Genomic DNA, 15,489 nt, shown 5'->3' with positions numbered 1-15,489 from the left:
ACCCTTAAGACTATATTAACAGTGTTCAACAATTCAATTTCATGAAAACAATTCTGAACTATTTTTGGGATTGCTTTAATAAAACGGTAACCATTTGAATAAAAAAAAACTTAAATGTGATTTTTTGAACAATTACTTTTTCAATATTAAAACAAACTGACTAAATATTGTCTCCTTAAGATATCGTTATATAAGTCATCATTCCAGTGGGAACTTAAACGATGATTTAATGCTATTGACTTATTTCTCTTTAGCAAATATATCAACGTTCATTATTTCGTTCAAAGCCTCCTCTAGGATTCTAACCTGTGACCCGCTTAACCGATCGAGCTAAAGATATGTTGTCTCTACCCAAGCGGTATATTGTTGCAAGTCTTTACCAGGGTTAGACAAATGCATTTATATTCTCAAAGTTATTAACGAATGAAATCTAGTGTTAATGTCAGCCGGAAAACTAAGCAGGTACAATGCATTAATATTGATGAAATAATAATACTGCAGATCAAAACAAAAATAAAACCTGGACAAAAGCTAGAACATCTCTACAAGATATGCATTCCTTCAGTTCTTTTGCGAACCAAATTCTGCCGAGGTGTGATAATAATATCGGATGTATCAGAAGGAAGTCTTTCTTAAAAATATAACATAGGATTCGGAACATGCTCGCCTCCAACTAGTACATGGTGACAGAATGATAATTGGTACTGACCGGTATGGGTCGAGATTAACATGGTCACTCCTATAGATGACAGAGTGGTATGGTGTTTGATGTCCAACCGGAAAAAATCTCCGAACATGTTCAATGTGGTAAATAGTGTTGTCATCGGTTATCACAAATCCGCGGAACACTCCCTCTAGTACACTGCCATGTACATGGGACGTTGGTTCTCCTGATAACAAAATATATAACGTTACTTATAAACATACACGAACAATATGTATTGATTTTTCAAGGACACAGACACATTTGAGATTGTACTCATGACACAACTGAATAACACCTTTCAACACAAATTTAATAGCATTAAAGTAGAGCCAAAATGAGTGAAACTGTACGATACAACTGTTTCGACCCTTGCAGTAACGTCGATGCTGATAAAGTCCTAAATTGTCAAGTTCTGGGAGACGACAGAGGAATACCCAAAATATATTTGAAACAAAGTTAAATTGTATACTTAGACCCCCACCCATCCCCTCCCCTCTAAAAAAATCCGCGTTTTGTTTCATTGCTAATGTAATCAGTATGTAGTTTTATACCTTTTACCACATCCATCTTCAGGTGACCTAGCTATAACAAATTTTGAGATATGACTGGAAAGATCAAATCTCTTAAGTCATTTCCCTTTGGATCTTCTTTTTACCATGTCCTATTTAGGGAACGATTAAAAAAACACCATTCGAAAGGCGGATATCTAGGATTTTGTCAGTAAAAAGGTTGTTATCTTTATTTCTGGAAAAGCACTAGATGGATCTTTCTTTAATCTTTGGATTTTTCTTTGTCTTTAGTTGTGCTGGTTTGATTTTAGGATCATCAAAACGAACAGTGGTCAAGCAGCCATCTTGAATTTTGGCTATGAAAGTTTATTATCATTTTCCACCGGGTGATCTTTCCGAAATACCATACGTAAGTTCCCATTTGTCGCTAATCGTGGCCTACTGATTTTTGGACTGGTCTGAAAAACCAAATGGCCCACTGACGTCAACCTTGGACAATACAGTTAATGGTGATTTCTTGTTTACATGTATCAGTGTAATATTAAGTGTAATTATCGATATAACTGACCTTTGACCTTTCCTTTATATATAAACGATATATCCGCCGGGTACGTCGATCCATTGTGATGCCGTAGTTTAAAGTCTGACGTAAATATGGAGTCATCTGGAACCAGCTCCAACTCAAAGTCTCTGGAATTGATGAGTCGGAGAGCAAGTTATTTTCATTTTATGCATATTCATCAGCTGTGTACCAGTAAAATGTAGATAAAGATACAACATAGGTTCTTTATTATCCGTATCTCAATACCGATTTTGAATTATATATAAGATATCTAAATTATTGCCTTATACAGGTGTTTGCTCCATCTTTGACTCGTCAGTGATGTTTGTATCGAAATATGAAAGCGAATAACATCTTATGATACAAATTTAGAACTAGACATATTGGAACCAGATAATGAAGTAATATGCACTTTATAGCTGTTTCGTCCTTCAAAGACTCGTCAGTGATGTTAAGGTTCGAAAGTGTTGATTACTGATACCTAGAACCTTATTTTTTTGTGTATGACGACGTGACAGGGCTGTATTTGTTGCAATATGTAATGGTAGTACTTGCCTCTTAAATCTATTGTTTTAGTTTTCCTGCTGATGAAATAACTGATTGTGAAGTGTTTTCCATCACTTATGTTTCATGTAGGCTTTATTGCCCTTATATCCAATATATCCTGCTTCAACACTGCAAAATCTTTCTCTGATATCAGAATTTTTTGACGCTAGTTACGATATGGAACGGTCATATGTACTAGCTGCCTAAGAGCGTTAAAACACCTTATTATTCCTCCTGTTACAATTTGGAGCAATGAAATGTGCAATTCGCTTTAAAATGATAGAATCTCTCTTGATCAAGTCACTATAAAGGACGCATATCTAGTATAGACTTCATGTAAAAGCAGTTTACATATATTAAGTATTACAGGTATATATCGATGATTTGATGGGTACTTGAATTAACCTAACGAAAACATTTGTTTCTGTGAAGATGTCACATAAACTTAAATATGCTGTACTATAAACTATGACTTACAATTTTAATCTTTTGAGATAATATAACCATTTAAAACTTTAAGCAATTGTCTTTTACCTTTTCGTTTGTTTGATGATTTTTAGGTCACCATGAGCCTTCCCTCATGATTTGTCTGTCGTTGTGCGTCGTTAACTTTTCACATATTCGACTTTTTATTTAAAGACCAACTGAATTGATTTTGACCAAACTTGGCACAAAGCAACTCCATGGGAAGCCGCTTCAGGTTTGCGAAGAAAACGGGCGTGGCCCCAATAGGGGCTGCAGGAAGGGGGAAAGGGGGTAAAATTAGGTAAATCTTTAAAATCTTCTTCTCATGAACCAACAGTCAGATTAATTCATATTTCATATTTAGGGTCCTTATGGCAAGGTCTACAAAGTTTGCAAATAAAAAAAAATCGGGTCAAAAACTGCCCTACTAGGGGGCGCTAAAAAGGGTCGAAAATTCAACTTTGACCGATTTTAAGCAAATTTGGTAGAAAACATCTCTTAGTGAAGGGCATATGAAATTAAGTTGAAAAAAGTGATAATGTCCCCTTTGGGCCCCATAAAGGGTGTAAAAGGAGCAATATGTAAAATCCTTCTTTAAATGACTTTTCAAGAACTAGGGGATTGATTTTGACCAAACTTGGCACAAATCATCCCCATGGGAAGCCGCTTCAAGTTTGCGAAGAAAAAGGGTGTAGCCCTAGGAGGGGGGAAAGGGGATAGAATTAGGTAAATCTTTAAAAATCTTCTTCGCATGAACCAACAGCCAAGATGGCCACATTGGCCTCTGTTTGGCTAAGACATTTTGAACTTCCTCTGAAGAACCACTGGCTGGATCATGTTCAAACTTGGTACAGATGTTTTACACACGGTCCTGCACAAGTGTTGTTACATTTTTACAACATTATAAAATTTCCAGATTATTGACATATATTCCTCTGGTGACATTGGGCCTCTTGTTTCCTTTTTAGATCGCTGTGTATTTTACCGTTTGATGGCCCTAATGACCTTTTATGTGTTGACGTGGCATTGAGAATGTCATTATCATAATCATTTTACCTTATTTTTCCCGTGTGTCCAGAATATAACATGTTCCGGAATATTATTTGTTTCTAATATTGCAATATATACTTCCGGTATCAATGGCCACTTTCAAGACATTTATGTTTTTTATGCTTCTTTCTTCTCTCAGTTTCTGTTCTGTTCCGTCCACTACTGATGATAACGGGCAAACTTTAGACTATTTGTGGTTACACTTCCCGATTACTAAACTAAGTTGGCTTTGGACATTTTTAATGTTAAATTTCATAGCTGAAGGTAGAAAACCCTCTCCTCTGAAAACCCCTCTAAAGTAAATATAACCCACAAGACCATCGGTAGAAAATCTGTTTTCTACAAAGACTGTATCGCTAAAAGGGTTAGAATGGTAAATTATATATTTAAAGATGCCAGTTAATTTCCTTTTTATTCCTACCAAAGATGAAATGAGAAATATGGTTTAGACACTAATTTTCTTTGATTTCAAGGGTTTTTTTTAAATACAATTCAGAAAAGTATTGACTTAAAGAAAAATTATGGATTTTACTTTCACCTTTCTTTACCTCTAGCATATAGCATAGAACCTTTCTTCTGAAGATCAAAAGAAAGAACTGGTAGGAAAAAGTAGGCAGAACAGTTTGATTTTGAAGATGCTACATGGACTAACATTTTCTCTTTACCTTTTAAAAACAAATAATTCTAAACTTCATTGATTTTAGTGCTGAATTCTACATAATATTTTGACTACAAATTGAATTCTAAATAAAACGGGCATGGCTTGCAGTCCACGTTGTACTTTCTGTACATCTGAGACAGAAACCATCACTCACATCTTCTTGGAATGTGAAAAGATTAAGAATATACAAAGTTTAGAATTATTTTAGACGCACTGATCATCCCATTTTCAGTCAACATGGAGTGCTTTTCATTGGTTTCTTGTCTGTTAAAAATGTGTATAGTAATATCAATAATGAAATTTACATAATTTATTAAACAGTATGTTTATGATTCTAGAAAGCTAGATGTTTGGACGATACTCTAAACATAACTGCACTTGAAAACTTTTTTTAAAAAACCATACAGCTAAGGGAAACCCTTCTCCTGAGCGCTTCATTGAAGAATGGAGGAAATGGGGAAAATACTAATAATTTTAACACAATTATCTACACTAATTTAGTTTGTTTTGATTGATTATATCTGTCTATTGTTTGGAGTGAGGTTGGAGATGGTAAACAGTTCATGGATTGTTGTTCATGATTGTGCTGATAATGTATGATGATAACTAAATAATTGATGTCGATTATGTTTGTATAACATTGGTGATGATGATGGATGACAGGTAATGAAGGATAACAAATGGATGATGATGATGATTGGGTCTGTTAGTGAATCTTAATGATGTTCTGTTATGTTTTATTCCATGTATTTATGAAAAGTACAATAAATACTAAAAAATTCTTGAGTCACTTGTAACCCAAGGATGAAAATATCTTACCTGTTGTAAGCCTTAAATTTAAACTTTAAGTGTTGTTGGGTATTTGATCTTCTGAAACGTAGATGTCGATGGTGCAGCGTATCTGTGTCGTAATGAAGTTCGTCGTACTGTGTTATATAATCGTCTAGACTCTTGCATTTCGATGCTTAAATAAAACATGTTACATGTGATAACAAATGACAAACAATGCAGTGTAATGGATAAAGATAAGATTACTAAGTGAGTACGGGTATTTACTCGCTACATAAACTACGTTAATTTAATTACATAACTAAACATTATTCAGTTTTTAGAAGTTTTAAAAGTATTTTACTGTAGATATTTGTCACCTTTTGGGTGATTTGGGGGTTGAATTTTTATTCTTTTCGTTATAGCATTTCCAATGGTGACCATCATTGGCTGTCATGTTTGTGAGGGAGGACACTTATCAATGTAACAATACTATGAATAATACTCGAAGTGGATATTCAGTGGCTGGCAATGAATTTGATAATTGGACCTATACATTAAATTGAATATGCGGGGTAAAACATTGGGCTGTAAGATCTGTCCAGTACCTCAACACTTTAGCAACCCGAAGACAATGTTTGTGAGTAAACAGCTATACTTTATGTCATTCCTATAAGAAGGAGGGGGTGGTAAGAAAATCAACGCCTCCTGTTTACATTTCTCTAAACTGCATACTCGAGATTTTGTATCGTAACGTCACAAGTCTAAATACCCCTTTTGAACTGTTGAGATTTATGAAATTTTAGGTTATCTGAAAGATGTCTATATGCCAAACTATAATTTAGCATTTTAATTTTTTGTGATGTAGCAATTTAAGATTTTAAGCATTTGTCTTTTACCTTTAAGTTCGTTTGAGGTTATTTCCCTTTGGATCGCCGTGTCTTCGGGCGGATGATGGCCCTAATTACCTTTTACGTGTTCATGGGCCGTTACGATTGTTATAATAATAATCTACAAATACATAACGCAGCGCAAAAAGGCTTACGGTTTCTTGCCCCTGGTTAAGTCATACTAGAGTGTAATAATGGTAGTTACTACTCTCTGCGTAGTACTAAGCACCATTGTGTTGTAACGGCTGTTTTGCCCGTTTTCAGAAAATGTGACCGGAAGTGTTGATTGTTTCACGTAGTATATTTCAGTGTGGTAGCACTATAAAATCGGAATCGCTTCCGCACTCTCTCGCAGTACCTGAAACGTTTACGCGAACATATCGGAGGTTCTCACAAACACACGCACTTGTCATATACACTGTGAAACCGTCTTTTAATGATCATAACACTTTCAATTTATCATCACATTTGCTATTGTGACCAAACATGGGGATTATTATGCAAAAGTTTTAGTACACATATTGTTTATATCTTAAAATTCCCTGCCGAATTGATGTAAGCCCTACACTGCAGGTCAAAGGCGATGGATATTCATATACTTTTCAAACAATAGCAAAGCTAACGATCTGCCTCGAGGGTAATAAAAGGATACATGTGAATCGAAAGATGGAATTGTATTGGACCATTTCAGAATATTCAATTATATAGTTTCAAAGATTTGTACATATATCAGTTACATAGACTTTGCGACAATGTACTGAACTATGTTTTATGTATTTTACCTGGTTCGTCGCATATTGAAGGCCGACAGTATAACGGAATATGATTTACCATTGTTGCCATATACTGAGTCTGTGTATTAAAGTTTTTCCCTTTTGTCTAATTTTTTTTTACATTTTTGTCCACCATTTCTTTGCTCTAATCACCTTCTCTGTGTTCAGTGACAGTTCGTAGTAGATATATTAATCAATATATATATATAATGTATAATTCGTTAATGTCCCTGTTTGAGCTAATTCGTGGGTACTGACTTTCGGACATATCTATGAACTCGTATCCATATTAACAGGCATAACTGAGATTTTCATTCACTGCTAATTGTTAGATAGATATTTAATCTTTATTGGCCGCGAATGTAGCAAAATTAAATGCTCTGCTAATATTACCAATTATACAGTATATGCATTATACATAGAAACCTATGTACACACATATATAATCCCTGTCTTCGGTACACCCGTTCAAATTCTCAACATTCGGGATTTATGATTTAAACAGGAAGTTCAAATACATTATTTACTTTTCACTATTGATTTACAGAAGTCTGACGTGGGATTGGCTCACTGCTTTTACGCGACAAGTATCTGTTGTCTGAAATCAATTCTACCACCATAGGAACATGAATTATCATTTGTTATAAGTGATAATCGTTCAATTCATAGCAGTAATGAATGAAGTAAAAAATGTCACAATTCTTTGTTTCATATTTGGCGAATGAAATGACATAATCATTTTATAAAATAACTTACACTTTTAACTTTAATTCAGGACTATATATTCCATATGTTAAACGTGATATTACAAAATAAATTATTCATATTCGGGACTGTATCAACATTGAAAAAATTCCCCGTCCTAAGTCAACAATATAACAAATATCTGTAATTAGATAGGAATTGATGTGCTGATGTCATAGTAAATCCACTTCTGGTCTTTATACATAGTAGTAAGTTGACAGATGATACAGATACTACAGTAAATATAACGAAAAACTATCGTGATTATCTTGGAGTAAATGTTGACAAAAATCATGTAATAGTATAGACAAAACACAACAGCGGAACATCAATTTATCACGAGAAAGCTAAGAATATAACGTGATACTTCCTTCGTTCATTTCGTGTATTTACACTGAATACAAGGTTACCAATGCACTGCACACTGGTCATTGAAAGTGACGGGGAAGTAATGGAAACGTTACATATGGTTTTTGGCATATTCTTTGTGCTATAAACACTTAAAGATCAAAGAAATAACACTTATATAGCAAAATCGTATCAAACATTTGATATAACTTTAGCACTTACGTTCAGTTTAAATGAGTATCGTATATTGATGAACACTACCCAAATGATAGCCAGCTGGTTTACAGACCCGTATGTAAACAGTAAGAAAACACAAGAGTATATGTAACTTACCTGTTAATAGCTGACTAAACCCAATTAACATAAGAACGAAGTAATCCGGAATGTCCATCATTTAACAGATATCGTATGATCACAAATCGTACTGTTATACTCCGGGATTTAATGTCATTGTTTATTTCTGGTTCCGGGTTAGACTTTTACCTGATAACGGCCGACCCTTCTGTCCCTTATCTCGTTTTCGTGTGACTGTAAGCCAGGTACGGAAGGGTAAAGATATCATAACGTTATATCAGTGACGTCACTACAGGTATGGAAACCTGTACGCTTTAATTTACAATTTTTCTGTTTCACCATTTCATGTCATTTCATCTGATTATTTATAAATAATGGCTAGTTTGTTTTCTATAATGTGGTTTGATCAAACATGCTGACTGACAATAAACGCTTCTACAGGAATATGTTGTATTTTCATAATGGAAATTTAACGTTTTACAGTGAAAGATATGTAAAATTTTCCGTCATATTTTATCCAACAAACCAAATATTTGCAGTAGATATCATTTTCTATTTATGGTATCCTTATAATATACTTCAACGCAGATAGAACTTGTGCAGATATTAATTGGCGGGAAATTTCGCGGTTTTCTGACGGAGTATGAACAAAAGAACATGAAAATATACAGAGCAAGGAAACGTTATTAATTAAACATCCCTTGTTCCTTGATTAAAAACAATAATTTTTCTCTCAAAGGACATAAGCATTCATGTATTTTATAATATAAATATATATAATTAGAATATCTAAGGTATATCGCATTGTCCCCGAAACAGAGGACGCTATGCCTTGCGACATACCTGATGTTATTGTCCTTGTGCGCCCACTGCGCTTCAATGACGAATTTAGTGGTACTAAAAAGCAGAGTGATTTTTTGGTCATTAAGGCAAACAACCAGTGAAACACACAATGATCCAAAAAGGAAAATACATCAAACAAACTAAAAGGTAAAAGACAAATGCTAAAAATATTAAATGGTTATATTATCACAAAAAGATTAAAATAGTAAGTCATAGTTTTTAATACAGACAAGCATCTTTTAGACAACCTAGATTTTTTTCAAATCTCAACAGTTTGAGAAAAGGGTCTTTAGACTTGAAATATTATGATAGAATGTTTCTCGAGTAGATAGAAGTCAATGCAGTCTAATACAAAATGAATGACTTGTTACATCCTATGTACAGAGGATTATTTTCGCCTTTCAACATATATGAATGATTTAGGTATGTATGGCCCATCCGAAGAAGGATTAATAGAATAGTTCACCCCCTTTGGGGTGAGACAGGGGGATCTCTACCCGAGGAGGGATCTTTAAGTTGTCAAACACGAGGCTTGCCGAGGGTTGAGATCCCCTGTCTCATCCCAAAGGAGGTGAATTATTATTTTTCTCTTACCCTGTTCCCTCGATGATTGTAAAATACAAAATAGAATGTTTGTAAACAAAACCTCGTAGACAACGTATGAATATAGTGACGAGGCCGTCTCAACCGCGTCACGCTTAATTGTGATATCCCGCACAAAATATAATTCCCATTAACGGTACAGTAAAACATAAGAAGGCATAATATTAATGATAAAAACAATTTTAATGTAAAGGTATGGATGAGATGACTTCAATATATACACAAAATCAACACATATTATTAAATCGTTATTTTACAATGACGTCATTTACATGTCAAGTTCCACGTCCGGGTCAAGATAGTGACGTAACATTATTGTTGAGAACGCGCAAGGAGTGCGTGTAGCTTGTCTCAACCCTAGGTTGAGATAGAAAAATCTCACATCGGTAAAAACTGAGGATATTCCTGTCCGGGGTAAGAGAAAACTTCGCCTGGGTAGTTGTCTCTTTAGGATGGAGAACAAATACCGATGATAGGTTTTACGGATGCAATTTATTGTTGGTATACATTGAAACCTCACCTATCGACCACCTTAACATTATCACCGACCCGTTGTTAAAGGCACTTTTTTCCGGCCCGATTTTTCATTTTGTATTGGTCGCTTCAGTATGACATCCACCCCGCTATTCCGTGTTACGACCACTTCTAACAGTTCCAACGACCACTATTTAACGTTAACTGACCTCACAATAACAACTAAGTTCTGACCAGTGATTAAATTTTACCAGGTGGGCAGTGAACCTCGAACATGTGAGTCTATCACGACCATTGTTTTCATCAGAGGTTACCGACCCTGTGACAATATGCCGTTACACGAAGCAAACATTACCGCATTAACTTGGCCTGTTAGTGTGAAACTGCATGCCAGACACGCTTATACAGATTAAACGAGAAACTGCTGAGACAGAGGCTCAATTACGCGCTGATTTCCGTGGACCAAAGCTAGCACCGTTTGATGAAACTACTGATATAACTGGCTGGTAATCTCATTGTATGACTGAAAAGACGCGCTTTTGATGTATTATCTCGCCTACCTATTGAGGAATCCATGAAATAAAACGTTTTGAAAACTGCTCTTCTCAAACGATTTGAGATGAAAGACGGCTTCAGAAAACGTTTTAGAACTGGAAGGCATGAGTCTGGGGAAACATGTTCGCAATTTGGTATTAGAGAGTTACTTCTTCAAGTGGCTGTAGATGCAATTTATTGTTGGTTAAACCTGTTATGGGTGACTGGTCTCCAGGCTATAGAGACGACCACCGAGACGAAGTTGTCCTTGCCTGTCTTCGGATTGGTCATACATACCTTACACATTCATATATACTCAACAAAAAAAGAAATGTTAACATGCTTCCTTGGCGAATACCTGTAAATGAGTGAAAGCAAATTGACGTTTGTGCAATATTAGAAAATGGTAATGTTTTACGTTACAAAATCCAAGGGGGTTACCAAAATCATTCAATCGTGAAAGTCTGTATTAGCGAAAGAGCTGCACGAGGTTTTCTGCGACTAACTTGTATCTTCGCTTGAATTTCATAAACATTCAAACTGACAACTTTCCTTAGATCCTTAGGACTTAGATATCACCGAATCTTGCTATCTATCAACTTTATCATTTTGCCTCGGCTGTCACAAGTACAGAGAGAAAGGGCTGTAGGCATGATCCAGGCTGGGGAGTCTCGCCGTCGAGTGGCACGGCATTTTAGTTGCAGTGTTAAGACAATTTGCCAGTTGGTAAGTCGTTTAAACCAAACTGGGTCAACATCCGATCGTCCGCGAAGCGGCCGACCCCGTAAAACGACCGCCAGGGATGACCGTCGTATACGATTGATACACTTGCGAAATCGATTCATAACCGTAGTAGAGACTACAAGGACATTGTTTGGGCGTCGTGTGTCTTCCCAAACAGTCTGCAACAGGTTGAGGGCCTACCAATTGAAAGCGCGGTGTCCCTACACTGGACCCAATTTGTTTCGACGTAACTGGACCCGTGTTCACCGTCGTTGGGCAGAGTGTGGAGGCGACAAGGGGAGCGTTTTGCGAACTGCTGCGTCGCAGAACGGGACCGCTTTGGTGGCGGAAGTGTAATGGTTTGGGGTTGTATTTGTGGGGGGACTCGTACCAGGCTTGTTGTGTTAAATGGCAATTTCACCGGCATTCGATATCAGGATGAAATTTTAAGACCAGTGGTTCTGCCATTCTTAAGACTCCATGGCGTTGGCGCCATTTTTCAACAGGATAACGCACCAGCGCACACCAGTCGCTTCAGCAGAACTTTCTTGCAGCCGAATAACGTACAGGTGTTAGATTGGCCATCTAAATCACCTGATTTGTCACCGATTGAGCAGGTCTGGGACGTTCTTGGGCGACGCGTGAGAGAACGTCAAAATTGGCCGTCAAACTTGAAGGAGCTGGCCCAAGCCTTGATCGCTGAATGGAACAACATCTCTCCTCGAATTATCTGCCTGTTTACGAGTTCCATGCGACGACGCTGCAATGCTGTTTACTTCGCAAACGGTGGTCATACCCGTTACTAATGGTGTTACCTTTGAAATTGAACCCAACGTCCTTTACAGTCGAATAAAATCAACTGAACGCAAATTTTTATAATGAACCATGACTGCAGTTTTATCAGAATTGATCAATTACTTTATTGGTAAGGATTTATGAAGGGGTTAATTAATCACAGAATAAAGTAGTGTTACCTTTCCTTTTTTGTTTAGTATATGTTGAAAGGCGAGGATAATCCTTGGTGCATAGGATGTGATGAGCCATTCACCGTTAAACAATTTTTATTGGACTGTATTGACCTTCTGTCTACTCGAGAATGTTTTTATCGTAACATTACATGCCTAAAATCCCTTTTTGAAACTGTTTAGATTTGTAAAATTCTATTTTACCTGAAAGATGTTGGTCTATATAATAGACTATGACGTACCATTTTAATCTTTTGTGTTAACATACCCATTTCAGATCTTTAATATTTGTCTTTTACCTTTTGGTTTGTTTAATGTTATTTCTTTTTGGATCGCTGTGTGTTTTACCGTTTGGTGGCCCTAATGACCTTTTATGTGTTGACGGGCCGTTAAGAATGTCATAATAATAATTACTATTATTATTATTGTTGAACTGGAAGTTAACTATTTGTAGATCAGAGTATTGTTAGAATACCTTAATAGTTGTTTGATATGTCATTTGTATTTTTATGTTGTATTTTCTTACGATTCCTGGATTAAGATAAAAACATCCATCTATGGATCGTTATCTATCCGCCTGGGCAAAGGGCAGAACACCTATCACTTTCTTTACTTATCATTCTTAACAGACACACTCTTATCAAGTACTATGTAAGTTGTTACTGTAAATACAGCACATAATTATTACTTTCAATTAACCTTGGGTGTTTTATATTCGTTATGAAGTAATAGGAGTCCTTACTGATACGTTCGATTCTCCCAGAGCGGACGTGAAAAATGTATAGGATGACCTGCTCGTCCACGTGGGTCTCCCGCAGTAGGCAGCTTATTTATTTACATGATAATAAGCTCATGGCTTTCTGGCGAATGTGCATGAATATTAATCATTGTAATATTTTAAAGCAAACGCGTGGGACGTTGATGACAGTACGCGACCATTGCATTGGGACCCTATACAGGACATTGATATATCCATCTGTTATTTTGCATACGTTTTACATAAACTGTTTTAACTCATGCAACGCCATCAGGGCTACATTGAAGACTAAGTGTACATCACTATGAACTTTTTCAAGCTTTTGGCGCCATATTTTATTGCAATCATTTGTACATTAAACGATGGCGCACACTCAATGAAACACTTAGGCGAGTGGCTGAAATTTGTTCGCGAGGTCAGTGATGGTAAAAATGAACTGTTTGATGAAAGACGTTCGACACAAGATGACGCCATCGAAAATATAAGAAGAAAACGTTCTGTCGATGCGACTGAGTCACTGTCAGATCAGCAATGTCCGAAAGGTAATATTTGCAAAGGTTCGGCGATGATGTCCTGAAGAAAGGTAAACAATTATCTCATGGCTATTTAACAATCTTCGGCATAAGTTTATAAAAGAAACCAGTGAAAAAAAACAGGTAATGGTATGAGCTATATATTGTTAATTCCAACAATCAGTTAATTTATCATACAAGATAGTATACAGTGAAATTTCGTTACGTTGGTATTAGTATGTATTATTATTATTATGTTGGTACATTATTTTGTATAGTTTCTAAAGTGTACCTATACAGTTATATAGTTGTGGGATCGCACATCGTTACAAGATGCGTGATGTGCGCACGATGCGGTAAAACTGGACGAAATAAATTATTGCATATTTATGAGCATGTTGTGCTGTCCTATCGCACAAATGTGCGATTATATCGTGGTTAATATAAATTTAGAAATGACTTGTGGGATAGAGTTTATATTTTATCTAAATACATACAAGTCAACTAAGTATATTTCCAAATTAAGGCATCAAAATATAGGTTGGTCACTTATTGATCTATCAGATAAAGACTAAATAGCGTTAAGTTCATAAATGCAACATGTGACCAGCCTTAGTATAAGCACATTCATTATATATACATTGTATACATCTTTTTGTCTCGGCATTGAATCTCATACCGTTAGAACGGAAATTGTATTTTCATTACTTCTATATCATTGTAAACAAAACAATATAGTAAATACAAAGTAAATCCTAAGTGTTGTGTTTGTTACCAATCAGTTGTAATATTCGTGTGATCGTTATTCTCCATTTAATTTTTAATCTGTAATATTGGCCAACTATATTTACAAAACCACACAATATGTACTATCTTATCTCACAGTTGTACTCCGCTTTACTTTCTATAATTAAAGACTCGAACAGTTATACTCCTAACAGGAACATAAGGAACAGAAAACGTTGACTTTATTCATGGATTGATGACGTCAACTGTATTGTAACAAGTGATGTATTAAATCATACTACGTGTATGCAGCAAAGTAGCTTTTTTAAAATGATGGAGCGTTGATATTTTTCATCAACTTAGCGTCTTTTTTTAACAGAATTTTATTGGATAATATAGCTAATACCTTGATTTTGTCACCGGACTGTGGATTATGCAAAGTCATGCGTATTCTTGCTTTACTTATCTTTATATTTAGATATGCTTGCTTTTATGCACATACAAAAATTTTTTTCGCAGTATCAAACGAAATTCAACAATTATTATTATTGTTATTATTACATTTTTAACACATAAAAGGTCATTTTAGACATGTAATGTTACCATAAAAACATTCTCGAGTAGACAGGAGATCAATGCAGTCCAATAAAAAATGTGTAGTCGATTCAAACATTTGTTTACAAAAGTAGGTCGATAAAACGACAACGTGCAGAGGCATGGACAAGTGACAATATATTCCTCAGAAGTTGTTAGTACGTATCTCCCAAGTGGAGATTGTGATTTATGTCATTGATATTTTCCTAGATAGAAACCAACATGATTTGATTCTAAGTAGCTGTATAATGTCTTAATCTCTTTTTACTTTTTCATAAGTTTCCGTGTAAATTTTTTTTCATATTCTGCCTTAATGTTCTGGAAGTTGGGTTTCGATTTCGATTGTTGACGTGTTGATATTTTCTTGATGATTTTAACCAATTCCTAAAAACAAATGTATTCAATAATCAGTGAACAGGTACCATACCTATGTGTCTGACTT

General features: G+C 35.5%; 1 protein-coding gene across 1 annotated transcript in view; it reads right to left on the bottom strand.

The window, feature by feature from the left end:
- Positions 1-8,413, bottom strand: part of LOC132556259 (disintegrin and metalloproteinase domain-containing protein 10-like) — a 34,810-nt gene extending 26,397 nt beyond the window's left edge. Inside the window, exons 1-4 of the mRNA XM_060220642.1 lie at positions 8,356-8,413; positions 5,319-5,463; positions 1,784-1,905; positions 710-890 (exon numbers count right to left, since the gene is read on the bottom strand). Of these exons, the coding sequence (XP_060076625.1) occupies positions 710-890; positions 1,784-1,905; positions 5,319-5,463; positions 8,356-8,413 (506 nt within the window). The remainder of the gene's footprint in view (positions 1-709; positions 891-1,783; positions 1,906-5,318; positions 5,464-8,355) is intronic.
- Positions 8,414-15,489: the final 7,076 nt, after the last annotated feature.

This window comes from Ylistrum balloti, unplaced genomic scaffold (assembly GCF_031769215.1).
Source record: "Ylistrum balloti isolate Yb309-2 unplaced genomic scaffold, AGI_CSIRO_Ybal_v1 Utg370556, whole genome shotgun sequence".
NCBI lineage: Eukaryota > Metazoa > Mollusca > Bivalvia > Pectinida > Pectinidae > Ylistrum > Ylistrum balloti.
Note: the sequence above shows the minus strand (reverse complement) of the source record. Positions and strands in the feature narration are given on the sequence as shown.